At 43.8% G+C, this 24292-nt stretch overlaps 1 protein-coding gene and 1 pseudogene across 1 annotated transcript; both read right to left on the minus strand.

Moving 5' to 3' along the window:
- Positions 1–13981: 13981 nt before the first annotated feature.
- On the minus strand, positions 13982–14492 carry LOC147422157 (uncharacterized; annotated as a pseudogene).
- A 4677-nt stretch (positions 14493–19169) lies between these two features.
- On the minus strand, positions 19170–24081 carry LOC147422158 (pentatricopeptide repeat-containing protein At3g09040, mitochondrial-like). Its single transcript, XM_086503222.1, has one exon. The coding sequence runs from the start codon at positions 23949–23951 to the stop codon at positions 20556–20558; it is 3396 nt and encodes a 1131-aa protein (XP_086359348.1). The 5' UTR covers positions 23952–24081; the 3' UTR covers positions 19170–20555.
- Between the last annotated feature and the right edge of the window lie 211 nt (positions 24082–24292).

Raw genomic sequence — 24292 nt, forward strand, 5'->3', positions numbered from 1 at the left:
TCGGCCAATATCTTGGCGACCGGGACTCCAATCACACTGATCTATAAGGACCGACGCGCTCCACAAAGTGAGCACTTCAGGCCCGTGCATTCATTTCATTTATGTCACCTCAGTTGTAGTTGCCGAATCCGTTGCGGATCTGCAATCGACTTAAACATCAATATGCCATAACTTCTTCACCGTAGCTCTAATCGACGAGCCGTAAAGACAGGCCGATAGAGCACTTCAAGCACTGCAATTTTAGATCATAATATACCATATGTGATCACTTCAAGCATAGTCCTTTTTAGCATCATAAAGGCATGTTTCGGCCCTTTTTAAGCCGCATCTGGCATACATTAACCATTAAGCTTGGCCTGTTAACTAGCCCTGATCGTTGCTCACTAAATGTGTAGGCTTCAAAGAAGCTTAGCTTGCATTTCTCTGCTCTTTTTCTCTTCATGGCAGTGGAGCTGCACGACATCCACCCCCTCTGAACGTGCACAGCGTCCGGTCTGTGCCAACTGCACTTTAATCAACATCTACTTTAGGTACCTTAATCTCTTTCCATCATCAGACTCACATTATGAAAAATGAAATAAGGCTTATACCCTATCATCAATGTTCTAGCTTAAGCATTAGGTAGTTGCCCATCAAAATTCTTTGAACTGTATCTGCCGTATCTTCAAAGCATTCAATTATGAATATCCTGTTTCGTGAACCCTGCCAGACTCAAGTGCTCTAGTTAACAGCACCGTCACTTAGATCATTTGCTAACTAGGAGCTTAAGCTCCCGTTTACAAGATTAACCGGGTCGTTAACAACACCGGACTTAACAAAAATGCTTAATCAACTTCGGACTGATGTTGGTGATCGAAATTTTCTTATGTCACTTTATCTGCTTCAAATACCTCGCGGATTCTGCAAACTTCAATTCAGTTCACTGTTTCAATTATCAAGCTTCAATTCACTCCATTAATTGGCGTTCTCTTGCTCTTGACCTCTTGCTTCTTTACGTTGAGTCACTTGCTTATGCACGAGAAAGAAATAGCCGTATCCTGCTTCAAATCTTCCCTTGCGGGCTTGCTCAAGCCTCGACCTCGATCTGTCTTTCTTGCCTTGGCTTGCACCGATCTTGGTTGCTTGTTTTATCTCGACTTTGCTTGGAATGTCCTTTTACCTTGACTTGCTCAAGCTTCGAGAGGTTCTTGGTCAAGCTCCTTGCCCAAGGACTCTCGCCCAAGCTCTCCGATGAATTCCCTTACTCTTCTCAGCTTGCTTAAGCTCTATTGCTTCCCACTGGCTTCGAGAACTAGCGCGCGCGAGAGAGAGAGAGAGAGAGAGAGAGAGAGAGAGAGAGAGAGAGAGAGAGAGAGAGAGAGAGAGAGAGAGAGAGAGAGAGAGAGAGAGAGAGAGAGAGAGAGAGCTTTGCCTTGTCGAAGCTCGAAAGAGATCTTGCCTTTCTTTTCTTCGTTGAATCAAGGTCAACAGGGAGAGAGAGAGAGAGACTTTGCTTCACTGACTTGTGTTGCTAGCCGAGGACTAGCCGAGCTCTCTTCTCTTCCGAGCCCCGTAACCCTCATCTCCTTCGATTCCTTCTTGCCCTCGTTCAACTTCTCTTCTTTTTGTTGCTTACCCCCCTGTGCAATGCCCTAAGTTTTTTATTAATAGCCTTTTTGCCTCCCTTAGCAATGACGGCACCGCCGTTGCTAGGGAGCGCAAAATCATCCTCCAGATGACGTGGCAGCCCGACCGTCTGGGTACACAGAACGCGGCGAAAACGGCCCCAAATCTGGTCACCCTGCTGAGCTGAACATATTTCGTTTCATGGAGGTCACCATCGGAGGCTCATGGAACGTGGCGCGACTCATCTTTTCCCTTCGCAGTCTCACATGCTGCCCTGTCCACCATCGCCATGTGTTTTTTATTTTATTTTCCCTTAATTCCTCAAGTGGGCGACCTCTAGTGGCGGACACCCTTTGTGAATATGGGCGGCCTTGCCTTTGCTTTTGGGCGGGCTGTAGCCCTTTGGTTGCTCTTAGGTGGCCATAGCTCTTGGGTGGCCACACTTTGCATACATATCGGCAAAGCATTATCAAGCACTAAATCTTTCTTCGGCACTCCTTCATTGGACGACCACATTAGGCGGCACTGGCATACATGCCGACTAAAGCAATGCCAAGCATACCATTTTTCTCCAGCAAGCCATACCCATGCTGGCTTTTCCCCGCAATCATTGCATTCCAAGAGACGACATTCCGATCACGAAGCTCTTCAAGCACTTTTTGTGCTTTATGAGAAGTACACCAAATTTGGTGTATATGTAAAACTATCGTACTGCCGCTGGTGGCAGTATACCCTGCTTAGCAATGCATTGCAAGAGATAACATTTTGGACAGATTCTCCTTGAGCACTTACTCTTTTGCATTCCAAAACCCTGGCTGTAGCTCATTGACCGAGCGGACCGGAGTTGTACGGAACCGGCCCCCGGTGAATCTTTATCGACTTAAACTTCAATATGCCATAACTTCTTCACTGTAGCTCTAATCGACGAGCCGTAAAGACAGGCCGATAGAGCACTTCAAGCACTGCAATTTTAGTTCATAATATACCATATGTGCTCACTTCAAGCATAGTCCTTTTTAGCATCATTAAGGCATGTTTTGGCCCTTTTGAAGCCGCATCTGGCATACATTAACCATTAAGTTTGGCCTGTTAACTAGCCCTGATCGTTGCTCACTAAATGTGTAGGCTTCAAAGAAGCTTAGCTTGCATTTCTCTGCTCTTTTTCTCTTCATGGCAGCGCACGACATCCACCCCCTCTGAACCTGCACAGCCTCTGGTCTGTGCCAACTGCACTTTAATCTACATCTGCTTTAGGTACCTTAATATCTTTCCATCATCATACTCACATTATGAAAAAGTAAATAAGGCTTATACCCTATCATCAATGTTCTAGCTTAAGCATTAGGTAGTTGCCCATCAAAATTCTTTGAATTGTATCTACCGTATCTTCAAAGCATTCAATTATGAATATCCTGTTTAGTGAACCCTGCGAGACTCAAGTGCTCCAGTTAATGATGCACACGGCTTAACCATTAATCTCTCTTTAAGGAACCCTGTCAAGCTCAAGTATGTCTTACTCTGTCTACACACGGAATGGCCGTCAAGTCCTTTACTTCAAGTTCTCAATAGATGTGAAGATACTTCATCAATTATCCAAAAAAGTCAACTGGAAGCCAGCCATGTAATCTTATTGACTGCATAACCGAAAACTCTTTTGACTTAACGTAATCTAAGAAACAAAACCTTGTACCATGCAACCTGCTGCAACAGATAACTGGTACTCTTCAAATCTGGAACTTTGCACTTTAGTAGCCCCCGGGATCAAACGGGAAACTAATCATTTGCCCAACTGTGAGCATTCCTTTTAAAAAATTTGCAGTATCCTCTAGGATCATAGGGAAGATACAACAATTTCCAATCAGTAGAGCATAAACATATATTAACCCATAAATATTCATGAAAACCGCCTGGATCATATGGCATATAAAGTAATTGACAGCAATCATAGCTGGCATGATAACCTCCTGGGTCATAAGGTAGTGGAAGATCATATTTTAAGTATATTGCATCTCCACAAACTTTCTCATAGCATAGGAACAAAAAGTCCCAAATTCCCATCATAGCAGAACCCAGAGGCAAAATGAATTCAATCACTATGGTTTCCAAAATATCAATCTGCATATGTGAGTCATTGAATGCCATCACTTCATTTGATACCACAAACGCTGCATGGATGCCTTCTCTAGTAGGCACAAACTCCTCTAGAGCCTCATCCAGAAGAAACATAAGCTCTTCATCATATGTTGTAGGATGTTCTTCACTACTCTTGTCACAAGGAACTCGAAATTCCTCTAGGGCATCATATATCAAGAAGATCCATAAGCTCCATATCTTCCTCCTTGGAAGAACCACCTAGTGTGTGAGTATTATCACAGGAAACCTCATGGCTTGTTTCATACGTAGGCACGAATTGTTCTGGCAGCTTCACACTCCCATTCAAATATATTTCCACTTCAATAGCACAAGTCTCAGCATGCATTACAAAGATAGCATCAATTTCTTTTTCCATAGCATCATCATAGCAAACCCTGTCACATGTAGCAGTCATAGACTGATCATCATCATGCACCCCCTCTAAATATGCATCTCCATAATCATAATCTTTGTCTGGGTTTACATCAAATACATATGAATCAGCATCAAATACATCTGCATCATCACTAGTGTCCTGAAATGTAGCCATAGACATAAAACCCTCTTGCATAGCATTAGCCAAAACAATTGCTTTTGCATGTAATGCTGCATAAGCATTCTCTTCATGGTCTACACCCAAAGAGCACTCCAAATGGGCATCTACATCACATATTGACTCTGACAAACATGTTGCTTGATCACTGTTAGCGGCTATGCTTGCATGCATAGCATGCACTGGCTCTAAGAAACCTGTTTCCTCATTTATGTCACTTTGAGAGTATATGACTACATCCACAAAGTCACACTTTCTTTGAAATAAAGAAGTCAATCCCAATCGAGCATAAACTGTATCCACTATGAAATCATCATCTACATGCAACAATGATTTGTCTTCCAGAAGACATGCATCGATAACAGCTTCTAGCTTAGCATTTTCTTTGGCTTTAATTCTTGCAGAAATATGCTCCCAGAATTCATCATAGTTGAGGATCTGCATCTGATCCCCTTCACCTTTACTGAAGACAACCTTACTTCGTTCAGTAATCTCCTTTATTTCCCGATCTAGAATCCTTGAGCTTTCGTAAATAAATTCCTCTGCAAAATACTCCCACCGTGTGGGATATGCTTCTGCCAGTTCTTGAACCTGCTTTTTAAAATCCGAATTTACAACCTCCTCAAAAGCTGCAATCATTCGATCTTCTGGAACATTTCGGCTCTTCATCTCAGCTTCGTAACATGCAATAAAACCTTCTGGATCATATCCCTGAAAAATATAATACTGCTCCCAAACAACATCAAGTGCTAGCTCTACAACTTCATCAGTCTGCTTTTTTATCTACATGGCTTTTGCTTCCTGTAGATACCCCTGAACCAATTCCATCATTTTTGGCAAATCTGTAACTGCCAGATTTTTATCAAATCCATTGGCACTGAAATCTTCAATAAACTGCTTTAATTGTTCTGGCATCTCCATCTTTACCTCCCACCCCGGCTCGTTTCGCGTCGGGTTCACCAAAGATGTCGAGGGATAAGTGTTCGCTACGTGAGCCGGGCAGGCGCCGGGCCTCTGGCTGTGTAAGGTGTGAAAGAGAGAGAATAAGAGACACTGATGCAACTAACTCTGGCAATCACCGCAATCATCAATTAATCGATTAATACATTTGAGTACAACTTAATCTTTAGCCAAGGCGGACTGTTAACAGCACCGTCACTTGGATCATCTGCTAACTAGGAGCTTAAGCTCCCGTTTACAACATTAACTGGGTCGTTAACGACACCGGACTTAACAAAAATGCTTAATCAACTTCGGACTGATGTTGGTGATGGAAATTTTCTTATGTCGCTTTATCTGCTTCAAATACCTCGCGGATTCTGCAAACTTCAATTCAGTTCACTGTTTCGATTATCAAGCTTCAATTCACTCCATTAATTGGCGTTCTCCTGCTCTTCACCTCTTGCTTCTTTACATTGAGTCACTTGCTTATGCACGAGAGAGAAATAGCCGTATCCTGCTTCAAATCTTCCCTTGCCGGCTTGCTCAAGCCTCGCCTCGATCTGTCTTTCTTGCCTTGGCTTGCTCCGATCTTGGTTGCTTGTTTTATCTCGACTTTGCTTGGAACGTCCTTTTACCTTAGCTTGCTCAAGCTTCGAGAGGTTCTTGGTCAAACTCCTTGCCCAAGGACTCTCGCCGAAGCTCTCCGATAAATTCCCTTACTCTTCTCGGCTTGCTTAAGCTCTATTGCTTCCCACTGGCTTCGAGAACTCGCGAGAGAGAGAGAGAGAGAGAGAGAGAGAGAGAGAGAGAGAGAGAGAGAGAGAGAGAGAGAGAGAGAGAGAGAGAGAGAGAGAGAGAGAGAGAGAGAGAGAGAGAGCTTTGCCTTGTCGAAGCTTGAAAGAGATCTTGCCTTTCTTTTCTTCGTTGAATCAAGGTCAACAGGGAGAGAGAGAGAGAGACTTTGCTTCACTAACTTGTGTTGCTAGACGAGGACTAGTCGAGCTCTCTCCTCTTCCGAGCTCTTCACCCCGTAACCCTCATCTCCTTCGCTTCCTTCTTGCCCTCATTCAACTTCTCTTCGTTTTGTTGCTTACCCCCCTGTGCAATGCCCTAAGTTTTTTATTAATAGCCTTTTTGCCTCCCTTAGCAACGACGGCACCGTCGTTGCTAGGGAGCGCAAAATCATCCTCCAAATGACGTGGCAGCCCGATCGTCTGGGTACACGGAACGCGGCAAAAATGGCCCCAAATCTGGTCACCCTGCTAAGCTGAACATAGTTCGTTTCATGGCGGTTGCCATCGGAGGCTCATGGAACCCGGCGTGACTCATCTTTTCCCTTCGTAGTCTCGCACGCAGCCTTGCCCACCATCGCCATGCGTTTTTTATTTTATTTTCCCTTAATTCCTCAAGTGGGCGACCTCTAGTGGCGGGCACCCTTTGTGAATATGGGCAGCCTTGCCTTTGCTTTTGGGCGGGCGGCAGCCCTTTGGTTGCTCTTAGGTGGCCATAGCTCTTGGGTGGCCACACTTCGTATACATATCGGCAAAGCATTATCAAGCACTAAATCTTTCTTCAGCACTCCTTCATTGGACGACCACATTAGGCGGCACTGGCATACATGCCGACTAAAGCAATGCCAAGCATACCATTTTTCTCCAGCAAGCCATAGCCATGTTGGGTTTTCCCCGCAATCATTGCATTCCAAGAGACGACATTCCGATCACGAAGCTCTTCAAGCACTTTTTGTGCTTTATGAGAAGTACACCAAATTTGGCGTACATGTAAAACTGTCGTAATGCCGCTGGTGGCAGTATACCCTGCTTAGCAATGCACTGCAGGAGATAACATTTTGGACAGATTCTCCTTGAGCACGTACGCTTTTGCATTCCAAAACCCTGGCTGTAGCTCATTGACCGAGCGGACTGGAGTGATACGGAACCGGCCCACGGTGAATCTTTATCGGCCAATATCTTGGCGGTCGGGACTCCGATCACTGATCTGAAAAGACCGACGCGCTCCACAAAGTGAGCACTTCAGGCCCGTGCATTCATTTCATTTATGTCACCTCAGCTGTAGTTGCCCAATCCGGTGTGGATCTGCAATCGACTTAAACATCAATATGCCATAACTTCTTCACCGTAGCTCTAATCGACGAGCCGTAAAGACAGGCCGATAGAGCACTTCAAGCACTGCAATTTTAGATCATAATATACCATATGTGCTCACTTCAAGCATAGTCCTTTTTAGCATCATAAAGGCATGTTTTGGCCCTTTTTAAGCCGCATCTGGCATACATTAACCATTAAGCTTGGCCTATTAACTAGCCCTGATGGTTGCTCACTACATGTGTAGGCTTCAAAGAAACTTAGCTTGCATTTCTCTGCTCTTTTTCTCTTCATGGCAGCGGAGCTGCACGACACCGGCCACATAGACAAGAATGGCTAGAGCAGTCTTCTAACTAACTGACTTTACTCCTTGAAAAAGCTAAATTCCTGTAAAGCAAATTGTCCTTGTATCTAAACCTGAATATACTATGAAGAATTTTGCAAGTCAATTGTTTTTGCTACTGTCAACTGGATTGGGTGTTAAGTGTTGGTTAAGTGGTCAAGTGGTTCAAAGTGGGTGGTGGTCAAGTGGTCAATAGTGATTGTCAAGTAGTATAAAGTGCTTAAAAGTGCTGGTGAGATGGTCCAAAGTGCTGGTCAGGTGGTCTGAAGTGGTTTAAAGAGTTGGTCACGTGGTTCATAGTGTTTGTCAAGTAGTATAAATGTTACCATATACATGTGGTAGTGATGTGTGTGAACACACTAGGACCGCCGGGGCATTTTTTCCATGTTTAGGAGGTTTTTTCCCCCGTGCATTGTATATACGCCCATTACTCTAGGGCTATCTATCTTTCCATTGCACACTAAGTAACACACTCTCTATTGTGTGCCTTGAGCTTCCTTCGTCTTCTCCAAGCTGTGTGTGTTTCTCTGCAACCCTAATTCCAACAATTGGTATCAGAGCAGGTCACGTCCTCCCGGGCTTAGTCGCCAGTTGCTCCAGCACACGCCTGCTCACTTTCTCCGATTTCAGTGAGCTTTGGTGAGCGATCGCAGGTCGACAAAATTTTTGGGAAAGGTCGAAGAGCTTGGTCTACTCAGAATTTTGATTTGGGCTCATTTCGGCCTCCGTTTCCACTACAGGCAATACTGCACAGGCTATTTCGTCATTTTGTGCATAATTTCTGTCAGTGTCGTTTTCTGCATAACAGGTGCCTTATAGTCTTCTACGGTTTGTGCTATATAGCACAGGTTGTTCCCGTTCCGTTTCTCCTATTTTTGGGCAGTTTTCACATCAGGTGCAGCATTTACAATGGCTGACAACAACAACACAGATGTGTTCAAGATGTTTGCTGCTGAGGACAGGTTGGATGGGGACAACTACCCTATGTGGGCTTATATGATGCAACATGTTCTTGTGTCAAAGGGTGTCTAGAACATTGTGTAGGGCATTGATGTACGTCCTGGTTCTAAAGATGTAGGCGATGTTGAGGATGTTGCAGGTCTTGCTGCAAGGATTGCAGCTGTTAGAGTTGTTTTGCCTACGGCAGAACAATCTCGTTGGGATGTTAAGGATGCGCAGGCTCATGCATTGATTGCGTTGTCTATGAAGCGCACCATTGTTCCTCACATCCATTCAGCAAAATCTGCAAAACAGGCTTGGGATATTTTAACAGGTCTTTATGCAAGCCGCAATGAGGGTAAAATTGCTTTGCTGCTGAAAGAGCTGGAGTCGAAGATTATGCATGAGGAAGATGATATGGACACTTTCCTTGCTAGTGTCAAGGATATCAATGAGCAGCTTATTTCTGCAGGTGAAGTCATTTCAGACAGTTCCATTGTGCAGACTGTTCTTGATGCCTTACCAGATTCCTACCAGACTTTTGCTAGTACTTGGAGACTGATGACCCAAGGAAATCCTGAAGTTGTCAAGTTTGATGCATTATGCACATTACTGTTGCAAGAGTCACTTTCTAGAAAAAACAGGACTAGGCAGCGTGCAGTTGAACAGGCTTTTATTGCTTCTCAAAGAAAGGGTGGTAACAGTAATGCAACCACTTCTTATGGTTCTGCTGCGAATGGCAAAAATTATGTTCCTTATGCTTCTGCTGGCAGTACTTCGTCTGGCAATTCTTGTGATAAGGGTAAAAAGAAGATGCGTTGCCATTATTGTAAAGCCAATGATCACTTGATCAAGTCGTGTCCTAAGTTGAAGGCCAAAGAGGCTAAGAAGAAAGAGGGTGGTTCCACTGCAAATGCTGGTTCCACTACAAATGCAGCCATTGTTGAGTCTTCTGTGAAAGGAGACTGTGTTGCTGATGTTGATGCAGAATGGGCATTTAGCGCAGAGTGCACTTACAATCCTGCTGTCCATGATGCATGCTTGTCAGTTGCTGCAGATTCACATGTGTGGTATTTTGACAGTGGTGCTACAAAGCACATTACCTCACATCGTGAATTGTTTACCTCTCTCGAGTCAGTCCCTCATGGTAATTCAGTCACTTGTGCCAACAACGCCTCTTATCCAGTTCAGGGAGTTGGAAAGATTGTGCTCACTGCTGCTAATGGCAGTTCCTTCACACTTGTTGATGCACTTTATGTACCTGGGATCAAGAAGAATCTCTTGTCTGTATCCGCACTTGCTAGACTTGGACTTGTAGTCAAATTTGTGGATGACAGATGTACAGTTCATGATCTCAATTTTGGTGATGAAATTGTTGCATCTGGGCTTTTGTGTCATGGGCTGTATAAGTTCACTTTGTATGACAAGTGTGGACAAAATTTTGCAAATGCTGTTGCAGATTCAAGGGCTATTTCAGATGCAAAACTTTGGCATGCACGTTTTGGTCATCTGAATTTTGCCAGTTTGCTGCGTTTGCAAAAATCTGATATGGTTGCTTCTTTGCCGCCTCTTGAAGCACCTGTCAAACATGTTTGTGAAGGCTGTATTTTGGGTGAGATGTAGCGTTCTAAATTTCCAAAGGATGGTTTAGTTCGGGCCACATGCAGGTTGCAGCTTGTGCATAGTGATGTTTGTGGGCCCATGCAAACTCCGTCCTTGGGCAATTACCTGTACATCGTGACTTTCATTGATGATTACTCCAGGCATGCATGGGTATTTCCGCTTAAAGAGAGGTCCGAAGTTTTTATGTGCTTCAAACAATTTCTGGCTATGGCTGAAAATGTCTCGAAATGTACTATGGGCACCCTCCGTTCCGATCAAGAGGAGGAGTATATGTCTCATGAATTTAATGCATTTCTGGCTAGTCGTGGGATAAAACACCAATGTACAGTGCCTTATACACCTCAGCAAAATGGTGTTGCTGAGAGAAAAAACAGGTCACTGACGGAAATGGCAGGATGTATGGTCAAAAGTCAAGCTTTACCGCATTCTTTTTGGCTTGAGGCCATCATGTGTGCCACTTATGTGCTTAACAGGTGTCCTACGAAAGATTTGCAGTCTATTACTCCATATGAAGCATGGCATGATAGAAAGCCTTCTATTGAGCACATTCGTGTTTTTGGCTGTTTGGCATATGCTTTGGTGCCACAAGTGCAGCGCAGAAAATTGGATGATAAGGCTGTCAAATGTATTTTTGTTGGTTATAGTGCTGAAAGAAAAGGTTATAGGTTGTATCATCCGCAAACAAAATGTATTATGGTTTCACGGGATGTAGTGTTTGTGGAAGATTCTGTTCAGCCCTTGTGTCATGTACGAGAGACAGTAATGTAAGCTCACAGGACATTTATGACACTTTGTTGCGTCTTTTCAGTGGTGGAAATACGAATGTAAGTTCCAATGAGGCAAATGTACAGCCTATGGGGGTTTCTGAAAATGTTTTAATTTAGCCTATTAATGATGCAGATGTACATGATGTACTTGATGAGGAAAGGGCTGAAAATGAGCAGGCTAGAGGTATGCCAAATGGCTGGTGCACACTTTGCGTGACAGTAAATTGGATGCACCTTTGTCTAGTCGTACTCGTTCAGGATCTCGCCATGCATCTTATGCATCAGATTGTTATGCTTTGGCTGTGTCTAGTTTACATGATGTTGAGGAGCCTCTATCTTTTGATGAAGCACAGAATTCAGAAAATTGGATGGCTGCCATGCAATCAGAATATGATGCACTTATAGAGAATGACACATGGACTTTATGTGATTTGCCTCATGGCAAAAAGGCCATTGGTACGAAGTGGGTTTACAAGTTGAAACGCAAGGCGGATGGTGAGATCGATCGTCATAAGGCTCGACTTGTTGCAAAGGGTTATGCACAGCAAAAAGGCATAGATTATGAAGAGACTTTTGCTCCCACTTGTCGTATGACTACTGTGCGTTTTCTATGTGCATTGGCAGCTCATTTTGGTTGGGATGTACATCAATCAGACATTGTTACTGCTTTCTTGAATGGTGACATATTTGAGGAAGTTTATGTAACGCAGCCTCGCGGTTTTGTCATAAAAGGACAAGAGGACAAAGTGTGCAAATGTAACAAGGCTTTGTATGGGTTGAAGCAATCTCCTCGTGCTTGGTATGAGAAAGCTGACACTCATTTGGTCAAACAAGGCTTTCGTAACAGTCCAACAGAAAGCACATTGTATGTAAAGCGTGAGGGTGATGTACTTCTCATTGTGGTTCTTTATGTTGATGATTTGCTGATCACTGGACCAAATGAGAGACATATTGCTGAATTTAAGGCTGATTTGAATGCTACTTTCAAGATGAAAGAAAGGGGCTGTTGCATTATTACTTGGCTACACAGTTTAAGCAGTGTGATGGTGGTATTGCCTTGTGTCAGAAAAGTTACATAGAGACTTTGCTATGTAAGTTTGGACTTGAGGATTGCAAACCTATTGCCACTCCCATGGAAACAGGTTTGAATTTGAGTCTACATGATGCTGTGCTGGCGATCCTGCTGATGTCACTCTTTACCAAACTGTTGTTGGCTGCCTCATTTATGTATGCAACACGAGGCCGGATATTCAGTTTGCAGTCTCACAGGTCAGCAGATTTATGCATAGCCCAGGGTCTAAGCATTGGCAGGCAGTCAAGAGGATTTTCTGCTACCTTAGTGGCACTTTACATCTTGGCTTGTTTTATCCCAAGGGGGGATCATTGCCGCCAGACTTACATGCTTTTTCGGACTCAGATTGGGCTGGTTGTTTTGACACGCGAGTGTCCACAAGTGGTTTTTGTTTCATGCTTGGAAGTTCATGTATATCATGGTTGAGCAAGAAGCAACCTACTGTGGCCACTTCGAGTTGTGAGGCTGAGTACAGGGCAGTCTTCACAGCTACGGTTGAGTGTGTATGGCTCAGACGCCTTATGGCTGATTTGGGTGTTGGACAGGGCACTGCCAACACTATCTACACTGACAATCAGAGCGCATTGGCAGTTGCGAGGAACCCAGTTTTTCATGCTCGCACAAAGCACATTGAGGTGCATTACCACTATGTCAGGGAGAGGCTCTCAGCAGGAGAGATCAGCTTGGCTTATGTGCCAACACAGGACAACCTTGCAGATCTTTTCACAAAGGCATTGTCTCGTGAGAAGCTTGAAGCTTTCCGCAAAGCTTTGGGCTTACTCCCCTTTGTGGACAGATCTTGTCCTCAGGGCATGGCACTTCCCTTTACTCATGTGCCAGCTCTCATTCACCGCATCACTCCAAGGGGGATTTGTTACCATATACATGTGGTAGTGATGTGTGTGAACACACTAGGACCGCCGGGGCATTTTTTCCCTCTTTAGGAGGGTTTTTCCCCCGTGCATTGTATATACGCCCATTACTCTAGGGCTATCTATCTTTCCATCGCACACTAAGTAACACACTCTCTATTGTGTGCCTTGAGCTTCCTTTGTCTTCTCCAAGCTGTGTGTGTTTCTCTGCAACCCTAATTCCAACAATAAAGTGCTAGTCAAGTGGTCCAAAGTGGTCCAAAGAGCTATTCAAGTGGTTCAGGGGGTTGGTCAAGTGGTTCAAATTGCTGGTCAAGTGGTTTAGAGTGCTTTTCAAGTGGTATAAATGTTGGCCAAGTGGTTCAAGGGGGTGGTTAAGTGGTATAAAGTGCTTAACAGTGTTGGTCATGAGGTCCTAAGTGGTCCAAAGAGCTAGTCAAGTTTTTCAGGGGGCTAGTAAAGGGTGGTTAAGTGGAACAAAGTGTTGTCCAAGTGGTTCATAGGGTTGGTCAAGTGGTTCAAAGTGCTGGTTAGGTGGTTCAAAGTGCTTGTCAAGTGGTATAAAGTGCTAGCCAAGTGGTTTAGGGTGTGGTCAAGTGGTTCATAGTGCTTGTCAAGTAGTATAAAGTGCTTAAAAGTGCTGGTCAGGTGGTCCTAAGTGGTCCAAAGAGCTGGTCAAGTGGTACAGGGGACTAAAAAAGTGCTCAAAAGTGCTTTGAAGTGTTTTTGGGGGCTAGTAAAGTGGTTCAAGGGGCTAGTAAAGTGCTGGTCAACTGGCCAAGTGCTCATAAGTTCTTTCAAGTGTTTTAAAAGACGTCTTTTATCACTCTACTTTGAAAAATGCTAGCTATTCAGCAAGGGTGATTTAGCTGTAATTTTAGAGGGAAGTAATCAAGTGATCCCCCCCAGCTTTGATGTAATCCTTCCTAACTCTCTTCAATATAGTTCACTGGCTTCTTCTTTTTTTTTAAAAAGTGCTAGCTACTGTTAAAAGTGCTAGCCAAAGTCAAATTTACAGAGATAAATCTTACAAGTTCTCCTCTGGGGGCATGCTGTTATAGATTTTCTTGAATATGTCATTTGATATATCATATACATTATGGTCAACTTCCCTCGGGGACATGGAAAAACTGATGATCGCACCAGATTGGAGTAGATTAGAGCGGTGGGCTTGTTGTCCAAAAGGACAAAAGTATCATCTTGACCATTTACCTTGTCGTCGAATATAGGCCCTTAACCACATACAAATTTTTCTTAATGATGTTGTGCCATTGATCGTTTTCCCCTGTTTTGGCCACGCGCTTTTTATTGGTGCATTTCATGACGTAGAAGTCTGCACCTGCCTCCTCTACAGTCACTACAAAGTTCTGGCCAACCATCGAGGCATCGCTCAGGTCATCCTGGTGGCCAGCATACATGGGGGTGTATTCATCCTCATCCTCGCTCGACGCTTCTCCATCACTTTCATCCATAACTGTGGGTTGTATTTGCAAGTATACCCACCCTGCACATGATCTTTGTTGGCACATCTCCTCCATTGACCTTTGATGCACGCACCACAAAAGCAAGAGAGCAGTCTGTGCCTTAGTCCGTGCATATCTGTCTGATTGTAGCCATTGACACAGTGCCAGGATTGAGACCCTGCCATGCGCTTGACACTATAGCCGTGTCTTTTCAGCCATTCATTGTGCAAAAGAAAAAGTGTTGCACAAACAAAGTGTCATGTGTCTCGTCAGAGATGTAGAAGCGAGTCGTCTTTTGTATAGCACCAAGCGCATCACGTAAGTATGAAATGTGAACAAAGATTGTGACCTAAGATGAATACCAATGCATTGACTGGATCTCATTCTACACCTTGAAGAAGTAATTCTCTGCAAAATCCACTATAGACACCACTACATCGTTAGGAAAATTTGCCAAACACTCCTTGAACTGTTGAGCTTGCCACTTGTACAAGTAGTTGTGTTTGATGAACTTCCCTAGTTTCCCTCGGAGCACAAAAATGAAACTCATCGGACTGAGCTACTGAACCACGAGGTCTTTTCGACATTTATCTAGACCTTCTTCATCATTTTCTTGTGTAAGAACCTTGTCAAAAAGCTTGACAGTCATTCTAGAGATACCATCACTCTCTTCGACGGGACACAACAAGAGCCTTTCAATCCCACAATCAGTGCATGTTCCCAAAAGACATTTTTTGCGGCAAAAAGCACTATCAGCTGGCTTTGGACACAATACAGACTCCCATAGTTCTATCAAGGATGAAAAAGTGGCTTTTTGATGCTGTGCACTGCACTATTCCACCACTCGGGTTGCACACAAGACACCTGCAAAAGCATGACGTTCATGTAGTCTGTATCTTCCATGACGCATCTGATTTAAGCCTTCCTACAAGTAAACAAGCAGAACATGGTATTCACAACAGCAGGTGTACGAAGTATGACTTCATACCCTCAAAGCATCTAAGGGACATCCTAATGTTAGGATGAGCCTCCTGGAACCGCATGTACAAATCCCTCTGCCACACAAAAGACTTTAAAAAATACTATAAAGTATTGAAATCTAATTGCAACACTTACCTACTACCACCTCGGGGTGTATTTTCACAAAAGTAGGTATGAATTCACCTTTTGTCCACAAAAAAAGTAGGTATGTCATTTCTCCACCTTTTCAACCAAAGTGAGGTGGGGTTGGTTGAGTAGTGGGAGTTGGTGTCTATTTTTGGAAATTCACAGTTTCTACTTCAATTTTTCATACTGTTGAACTTCTGTCCACTAGTGAAGCACTTTCATGCACTTGGAGAACACCCTGAAGCAATTTGGAGCACTTTTAAGCACTCTGCAGCACTTTGGGACACTTGAAAGCACTCTGAAGCACTTTGTGGCACTTTCAAGCACTACGAGGCACTTTCAAGAAACCTGTCATGCACTTTGGTGCCCTTTGAAGCACTTTGCAGCACTTTAAAGCACTCGAAAGCACTTCAATGCACTTTAAGAGCACTATGAGGCACTTTGTGGCACTTAATAGCACTTTACCGGTACTTTACCAACACTTTGAACTACTTTGGTGCACTTTGGAAGCACTCTAAACTACTTGGTGGCACTTTCAAGCACTATGAAGCACTTTGGGGTACTTTGGTGCACTAAATAGAATTGTGTGGCACTTTGAAGCACGCTGAAGCACTGTAAGAACTTTTTGACGCTTTCAAGCACTCTAAAATACTTTGAAACGCTTTGAATCACTCTGCAACACTTTAAAACACTTTTGGGCACTTGAAAGCACTCCGAAGTGCACTTTAAGGGCTCTTTGAAAACACTTAAGTGCTATTTAAGAGCACTCCGAGGCACTTTATGGCACTCTGCAGCACTCCAAAGCACTTCAAAGTTTTAGAAAGCACTCTGAAGCACTCTAAAGTACTTTGTGGTACTTTCAAGCACCATGAAGCACGTTAGTGCACTTTGGAAGCGCTCTGAAATACTTTGAAGCACTTTTTGGTGCTTTCAAGCACACTAAGATGCACTTTTCTGGCGCTTTCAAGCATTTGTAGGCTCTAGTAAGTGATGCACTTTGAGACACTTATAAAGAATTTCAAAGCTTTTGCAAGCACCCAAAATTACTAAGTAAAGCATTGTGACACACTTTGAAGATGTTCTGGCTGATATACCTGAGGTAAATCGAGGAGATGCACCACATGTGCCCTCTTGCCGATTCTCTTTCGAACGACATCTTTCTTGTTTGGGGAGATGCGGGTTTCCATTGACCAGAATTGAAACAAGATTTCTCTGATTTCGATTGTTAAGGTACTTGTCCTATGCTGTTGACGTTGACATGTGTCTAAGGGAAGTGACCCCTCCTCCATATCAGTTTGCAGCCGAAAATTGGCTCAAGCGACATTTCTTCGATGAAGTCCTAATGCCTTCGCAACATCATTAGTGCTCATTACATTGTCAGTCCCATTGACTCCATTGAGGCATGCCATGACATAGTCTGTTTCAAAAATAGCTCATTGTTTGAACGAGGAGTCTTCACCTCAGACAATGTATGACAAATGTTAGAGAAAATCAGCTTTCCAACTGTCTTCGATGTGGGTTGCAACACTGAGAACGTTGGATGACTGAGAAGTTATTGTAGAATGCTCCATTGAAGATCCTTGAAAAGCCCGTTTTTGTTTGATTATGTCAACACTTAGCAACTGCCCTACAGATTTTCTTTGCCTCCTGCTCATCAATGTCACCATCCTCTCTCGCTTGTGCCATCCTTTTTTTCATGCTTCTTTGTTCCCTCTTCTTTGCAACCCAGTAGTTTCATAGACTCGACAGAAGATCCCTTGGGATATGCTATGTAGCAGATAATGGAGGAAGGTAAACAGGGTTTGTACTGCCATTATAAGTATTATGTGATTCCATGCGGAACATGCAATGATGTTATTGACATGACAATGGAGACAGTCAAAACAGTGGCATAGTACTCAGAGAGAGAGAGAGAGAGAGAGAGAGAGAGAGAGAGAGAGAGAGAGAGAGATGGGCACAAGAGGCGGAGGGACCCATTGAGGCAGCGCTGCAAAGAGCCCAAAGGAGTGGCGACAAGAGGGAATTCAAATGTGCAAGCAGTTTGCTACTTTAAGCTTTAGTATTAAAGTGAAATGGAATTTCCACTCCGCCTAAATTCCAACCTCTCAGTCAAAAAGATTTTATCTTTCCTTTATATGGAATGAAAATGAATAACCCACCACCCATTTCATCTCCTCCAAAAGGAGCGTCCAAGACAGTCCTTTTTTGTACCACCTAAACATGCTATCAGCCTGAAGGCTCCCATCTCCATCAGATATCTCCCATACTCAGTGTACTCCTCATCCTGTGAGCGTCTGTCAAGTCCCATATAACTAGTATTTAGCTCTCATCTGAGGTATCAGAAAAAATTAATGAGGATTTCTCGTGCGGATATTAAATTCCCCCAAGAGAATGACATTACCATCCCTTGAAAACTCCCAAATGTCCTCAATCTCACTCACACGTATTTATTATGATCATCTCTTCAAACAATGTGCACAAGTAGTTGTAACTCCTCTTTGAATAGGACTCCTCCTTCTCTTGATCCTTTGCCCCTATGCTCTAATCTTGTCCATGCTTGACAAGTTGTCTCCCACCTATATCTAGTCACACATGGCCTAAGATGTCCCGGTGTGTGGTGTGTCTCTGACTAAAAGATGATGCCTGTCCTCGTAAAGCTATCCTCAAATGCCCCTGCATCAAGACAAAGTGACCCATTACAATTCCATGGTGTCATCTTTAATGTGGTCCCATAGGTCTCGCACCATCTAGGGAGCGTCGCACCAATATCGCCACCCTTCCATCTCCGTAAAAAGAAATCTTACCTTTTTCCTTTGCCACTCTAATGAGCAATTTGCAAGAGCGTGAGATCATCTCCAAGAAAAGATGCCCATCTTCTTAAGAGTTGGCCTCTTCTTCAAAAAGTCCTTCTTTGCTTCCATGGACGGGAATGAAGTATAAGTGCCCTTTCCTTTGAAGTTTCCCCTTGCTTCCACTTTTCTTATTACCCATTCTCTAAGCCCTTGTTTGCGTAGGCTCATTAACCCCCATCATAATCATGAGTTCTTTCACCTCTTCATCAACATTATTTTGGTCCCTGAGGCCACAAATCCTCACATGTAAGGCACACACATGATGGTGGGTATGGGGGTGTGGGTTGTTTCCTTGACTTTTCCTTTCTTGGCAATCTCGATCCATTTCTTAGCGTCATCGCTTCTTGTTGGTATTTGTAATAACATCCACCCAAGAAGTTGTCCTTCCTTTGTGTTGCTCCTCCTCTTCTTTGATGGCCGGCACTTGTTTGATAATCGTATTGAGTTCTTCAATTACTGAGGGTTGAAGCCCTTCCTCTGCGAGTGTGTTTCATGATCGCACTTCTACAAGATCCTTCTTGAGTAACACGATCTGCTCACCTTGGACCGTTACACGATCCTCAACTGTGTTTATTTTGCTTTTCTAGATCGACACGCGTTCTTTGAGTGTCTTTTGTGTTTAGGAGAAAACGATTAATCTCGTTAATGGTCTCGCACATTTCTTCTTTGCATTTTTGAATGCCATCCTCCAGGGGGTCACCCTTGCCATCCTCCAGGGGGGCCTTAAGCATAGTCATGGCCTCAATCCCAAGAGACATCAAAGATCTACGTTATGAGTGTTGAACTTAAAAACTGAAATGCAAGAGTGAACGCCCCAAGATCTCTCCACTATTTATACAATTTATACATTTAAGGAACATTGATTGTATGATCGGTGTTACATAGTGGGTCACCCTTGCCATCCTCCAGGGGGGCCTTAAGCATAGTCATGGCCTCAATCCCAAGAGACATCAAAGATCTACGTTATGAGTGTTGAACTTAAAAACTGAAATGCAAGAGTGAACGCCCCAAGATCTCTCCACTATTTATACAATTTATACATTTAAGGAACATTGATTGTATGATCGGTGTTACATAGTGGGTCACCCTTGCCATCCTCCAAGGGGGCCTTAAGCATAGTCATGGCCTCAATCCCAAGAGACATCAAAGATCTACGTTATGAGTGTTCAACTTAAAAACTGAAATGCAAGAGTGAACGCCCCAAGATCTCTCCACTATTTATACAATTTATACATTAAGGAACATTGATTGTATGATCGGTGTTACATAGTGACAAAAAAGCATTGAAGACCACACTTTTTGCGGCCGCAACACAAGCGGATTCCATATTAGTCTCTCTTTGAGGGCTTGCTACCTCTATCAAGAGTGAGAGAAATGCTTAGCTTATGAACTTGCAAATAATATCTTTTAAAAGCAAGTTGTCAAAGCCACATCGTCAAAGTAAAGGGATCACACAGTTAGGGGTGGAGCAGATAAAGGTACCTGTGAAGCTCTTAATCAAAAAATGAATTACAATTGTTAGAGTTAGTACAAGGGTGGCCGGGCGACACTGGGCCTTTAAGCCAGCATGGACAGCCACACACCGTCTGCTTGTGCCTATGTACAAAAGTGTATGATTCTCCTCTGGCTGCCCATTCTTGGTGCTCCTCATTGTCCACAGGGAAAGGCCAAACATTTGTGGATCTGGCCTATATAGGTACATAGTTTCACACCCACTTTTGTAGAAATGTCATGGTATTTAGCCAACTCTATGCATAATAAAGCTGATCATTTATCTGTCCTGTGCTGATGACTACCATGATGCCATTCACTGTCCCTTACATACAAGGGGGTCCAACCTGCCCAGACCACTCTTATGTAAAAGTTAGTCTCGAACATCAAAGGGAGCCAGTAAATTGGCACCTTTACATGTCCTTTGCACCTGCAGGATGTCAATTTGCATTATCACAGACATCTGGTTACGTTTACACAACCCACCTCAAAGAAACAAGAGGCATCATGTGCATTTAAGCATCTTCTGCATCTCAGGATTCATTGAAGTTTTTTTCTTCAACATAGCAGGTATCAATTGCCTGTCTTTTCTGCTGTATAGTTACACCTTCATGACATGTTTTCTGCACAGTATAGGGAAACGACCAATTCCAATATATAAGAAGACGCTCCCTGTCGAGGCTTGAAACTAATTTTCTCCCTCTTGCACACTTGCAGCAGCATAGATATTACTCATGCAGACAAAGTTGGCAGAATATTTTACATCCAACTGTACCACATGCTCAAACACCCATGCCCCAAATTCCCCTGCCCTACTACTTCGACAAGCACCCATCAGAACTGACCACAGAACATCACATTCAGAGAACGGAACTTCTCCAATAATACTACTTGCAGCGTTCAAATTTCCTGCCCGGCCGAACAAATCAACAATACAAATAAAATGTTCCCAGTCCGGGCTAATGTTGTAGATGGTGGTCATATTCCCAAAGCACTTTTGCCCCTCCTCCACTAGACCTGCATGACTGCAAGCATTGAGCAAAATAACAAAAGTAATGACATCTGGTGCTATGCACTCCCGTAACATGTTGTTGAAGGAGTTGAAAACCATTTCCACCTTGCCAACTCGGGCATATCCAGCCATTAGTGCATTCCAGGTGGATACACTCCGCGTTGGAAGCTCATTGAAAAATGCTGCCGCCTTTGTGAGCATCCCACACTTGGCATACATGTCCACCAATGCAGTGCCTACCATACTCTGTCTTTCGTTTCCCAATAACCCCTGCCTGCCAATCTCGGTATGGATCTCTTTACCCACTTCCAGTGCTCCAATAATGCCACAAGCTTTCAATATACAGAGAAAAGTGACCGCATTTGGAAAAATAACCTCTTCTTGCTGCATGCACCCAAAACAGTCAAGTGCTTCATTCGCAAGCCCCTGCTGAACATAACCTGCAATAAGGGCATTCCATGTTACTACATCTCGTACTGGAAGCTTGTCAAACACTGCTTGCGCTTTAGTGAGCATGCCACACTTGGCATACATGTCAATCACTGCAGTGCCAGTCAAAATATCTGTTTCCAGCAGCCCAAGGCTACCAACCTCAGCATGTATCTCTTCACCCTTCTCTGTTGCAGCGATACAGCCACAAGCTTTTAAAACGCTCGCAAAAGTGACTGCGTTTGGGGAGATTCCCTTGCCTTTCATTTCGCTGAAGCACTTTATTGCTTCATTACCAAGCCCATGCTCAGTAAACCCAGAAATCATTGCATTCCAGGCGACTACATCCCTTGAGGCAAGCTTGTCAAACACACCTGCTGCTTCCACAAGCTTCCCACACTTGGCATACATATCTACTAAGGCAGTGCCAAGAACATTATCTTTTCTGAATATGTCTTGCTGATTGATCTCTGCATGTATAGCATCACCCAGCTCTGATGCTCCTGTATTGCCACATGCTTTTAAGATGTGAACAAAAGTTACTGCATCGGGGGAGACACCCTGTCCTTTCATCTTTTGAAAACAGCTCAAAGCTTCTTCCAGAAACCCATGTTGGGAATATCCTGCAATCAGTGCATTCCATGTGGCTTCCTCACATTTTGGAAGCTTTTCAAAGATATCTTGCGCTTTTGCAAGCATCCCACTCCTGGCATACATGTTCACCAAAGCATTCCCAAGAACCGACTCCTCTTTCCATAGATCCTGCCAGCCAATCTCAGCTAGGATCTCTTCCCCTGTTTCACACGCTCTTTTTCGGCCACAAGCCTGCAAAATACAAGCAACGGAAACAGTGTCTGGACAGACACCCTGAGATCGCATCTGCCTAAAGCAGCTGATAGCTTCATCATAAAACCCATGCTGCACATACCCAGAAATTAGAGCATTCCATGTCACTGAATTCCGCATTGGAAGCTTGTCAAAAACTCCTTGTGCTTTTGAAAGAGCCCCACATTTGGCATACATATCCATGAGTGCAGTGCCAAGCGTACTATCATTCTTCAATAATCCTTGCCTGCTGACTTCTGCATGTATTTCTTCACCTTTGTCGATGGCCCCTATGTTGCCACAAGCTTTCAAAATGCAAATAAATGCTACTCTATCAGGAGAGAGGCCCTCATCTTGCATCTGTTTGAAGCATCTTAAAGCCTCATCACTGTGTCCATGCTCGGCATAACCAGAAATAAGTGCAGTCCAGCTGGCCACATCCCGTGTCAGAAGTTTGTCAAACACTCCTTGAGCTTTGTCAAGGGCACCACACTTACCATACATATCCACCAGTCCAGTGCCCAGAACATTTTCTTTTCCTAACAGCCCTTGCCTGCTGATCTCAGCATGTATCTTTTCGCCCTTTTTAACTGCTTGTATACTGGCACAAGCTTTCAAAATGCACAGAAAGGTAACAATATCTGGGAAAATTCCCTCATTGCTCATCTGCTCAAAGAATTTTAAAGCTTCATAAGCAAGACCATGATGGACATATCCTGCAAGTAGTGCATTCCAAGTAACTACATTGCGTGAAGGAAGTTGGTCAAATACGCTTTGAGCTTTTGAAAGAGCACCACACTTGGAATACATGTCCACCAAAGCAGTGCCAAGCACAAGGTTCGTTTGCAAGAATCCATGCCTATCAACCTTAGCATGAATCTCTTCACCCTTCTCAACTGTACCTGCATTTCCACAAGCCTTCAAAATGCAGACAAAGGTGATTGCGTTTGGGGAGAGGCCCTCATCTTGCATTAGTCTGAAGCAACGCAGTGCATCTTCATTAAACCCCTGCTGGGCATATCCACAAATGATAACATTCCATGCAGCTACGTCCCGCAACGGAAGCATTTCAAACACCATTCGAGCTTTTCCAAGTTCGCCACACTTCACATACATGTCCATTAATGCAGTGCCAAGTGCAACATCTATTTCCAATAAGCCCTGTCTGCCAAGATCTGCGTGTAATTTTTCACCCATCTCCAAAGCTCTTATGCTGCCACAAGCTTTTAAAAGGCAGATGTATGTAATCACATCTGGATACAGGCCCTCATCTTGCATCCATTTGAGGCAACTAAGAGCTTCACTACCTTGTCCATGTTGGGCACAACCACATATCAACGCATTCCATGTAACAATATCATGTTCAGGTAGTTGATCAAACAATCTATGCACTAGCACGAGAGTGCCACAATTGGCATACATACTGAGGAGTGCATTGCCAAACGTGACATCACTCTCAAGCAAACCTCTTCGAATGATATCAGCATGTATTCTGCTGCCTTTGTTCAGGTCCTTTCGTTTGCCACAGGTCTTTATGAAGTGTAGAAGAGCAGCACGGTCTTGGAATTCGTTAAACTCACATGAGACCTTGCCATTTTGGGCAGATTGTGATCTTCCTTCGTTTTTGATAGAGATGTGACCATCGACATACACAGGCTCCTTGGTTCCTTCGTGCTTTTGACGTGAAAACCTTGAACTATGAAGGGAGATCTTAATTTCATGGGATTGAGCAGCAACACTTACCTGGAGGTTTCCATCGTCACAGAATTGATTCGTGGGAAGCTCTTTCCAAGATAAACGAAGGTCTGCGCAAGTCATTTCCCTCGTTATTGTCGTTAAATGTCAGTTTTCTTCTGACATGGCCATGGCCCCTTGCTAACTGAGGCATTTGGAATTGGCATGCTGAGGGTAGGCGGGTGGAGAAAGAACGCATGCAGCATTTTGAATGATCAATTCTCAATGCTCAGCTATGCCACGTGTCATAATGTATGTGGACCACTCGTCTATGGGCGTATAATGTCCCACTCTACCACCTTTGGCGGCTGTTCAATTCTTGTTGATACCGAGTGTGTGATCCGTTTCCGGACCGGAAGAGGCCAGGGGAGAGAGAAGAAGAAGAAGAAGAAGAAGATTGTTTTAATGTCGTAGGAAACTATCCC

The sequence above is a fragment of the Adiantum capillus-veneris genome, chromosome 27 (assembly GCF_014529385.1).
Source record: "Adiantum capillus-veneris isolate H3 chromosome 27, ASM1452938v2, whole genome shotgun sequence".
In the NCBI taxonomy this organism is placed as follows: domain Eukaryota; kingdom Viridiplantae; phylum Streptophyta; class Polypodiopsida; order Polypodiales; family Pteridaceae; genus Adiantum; species Adiantum capillus-veneris.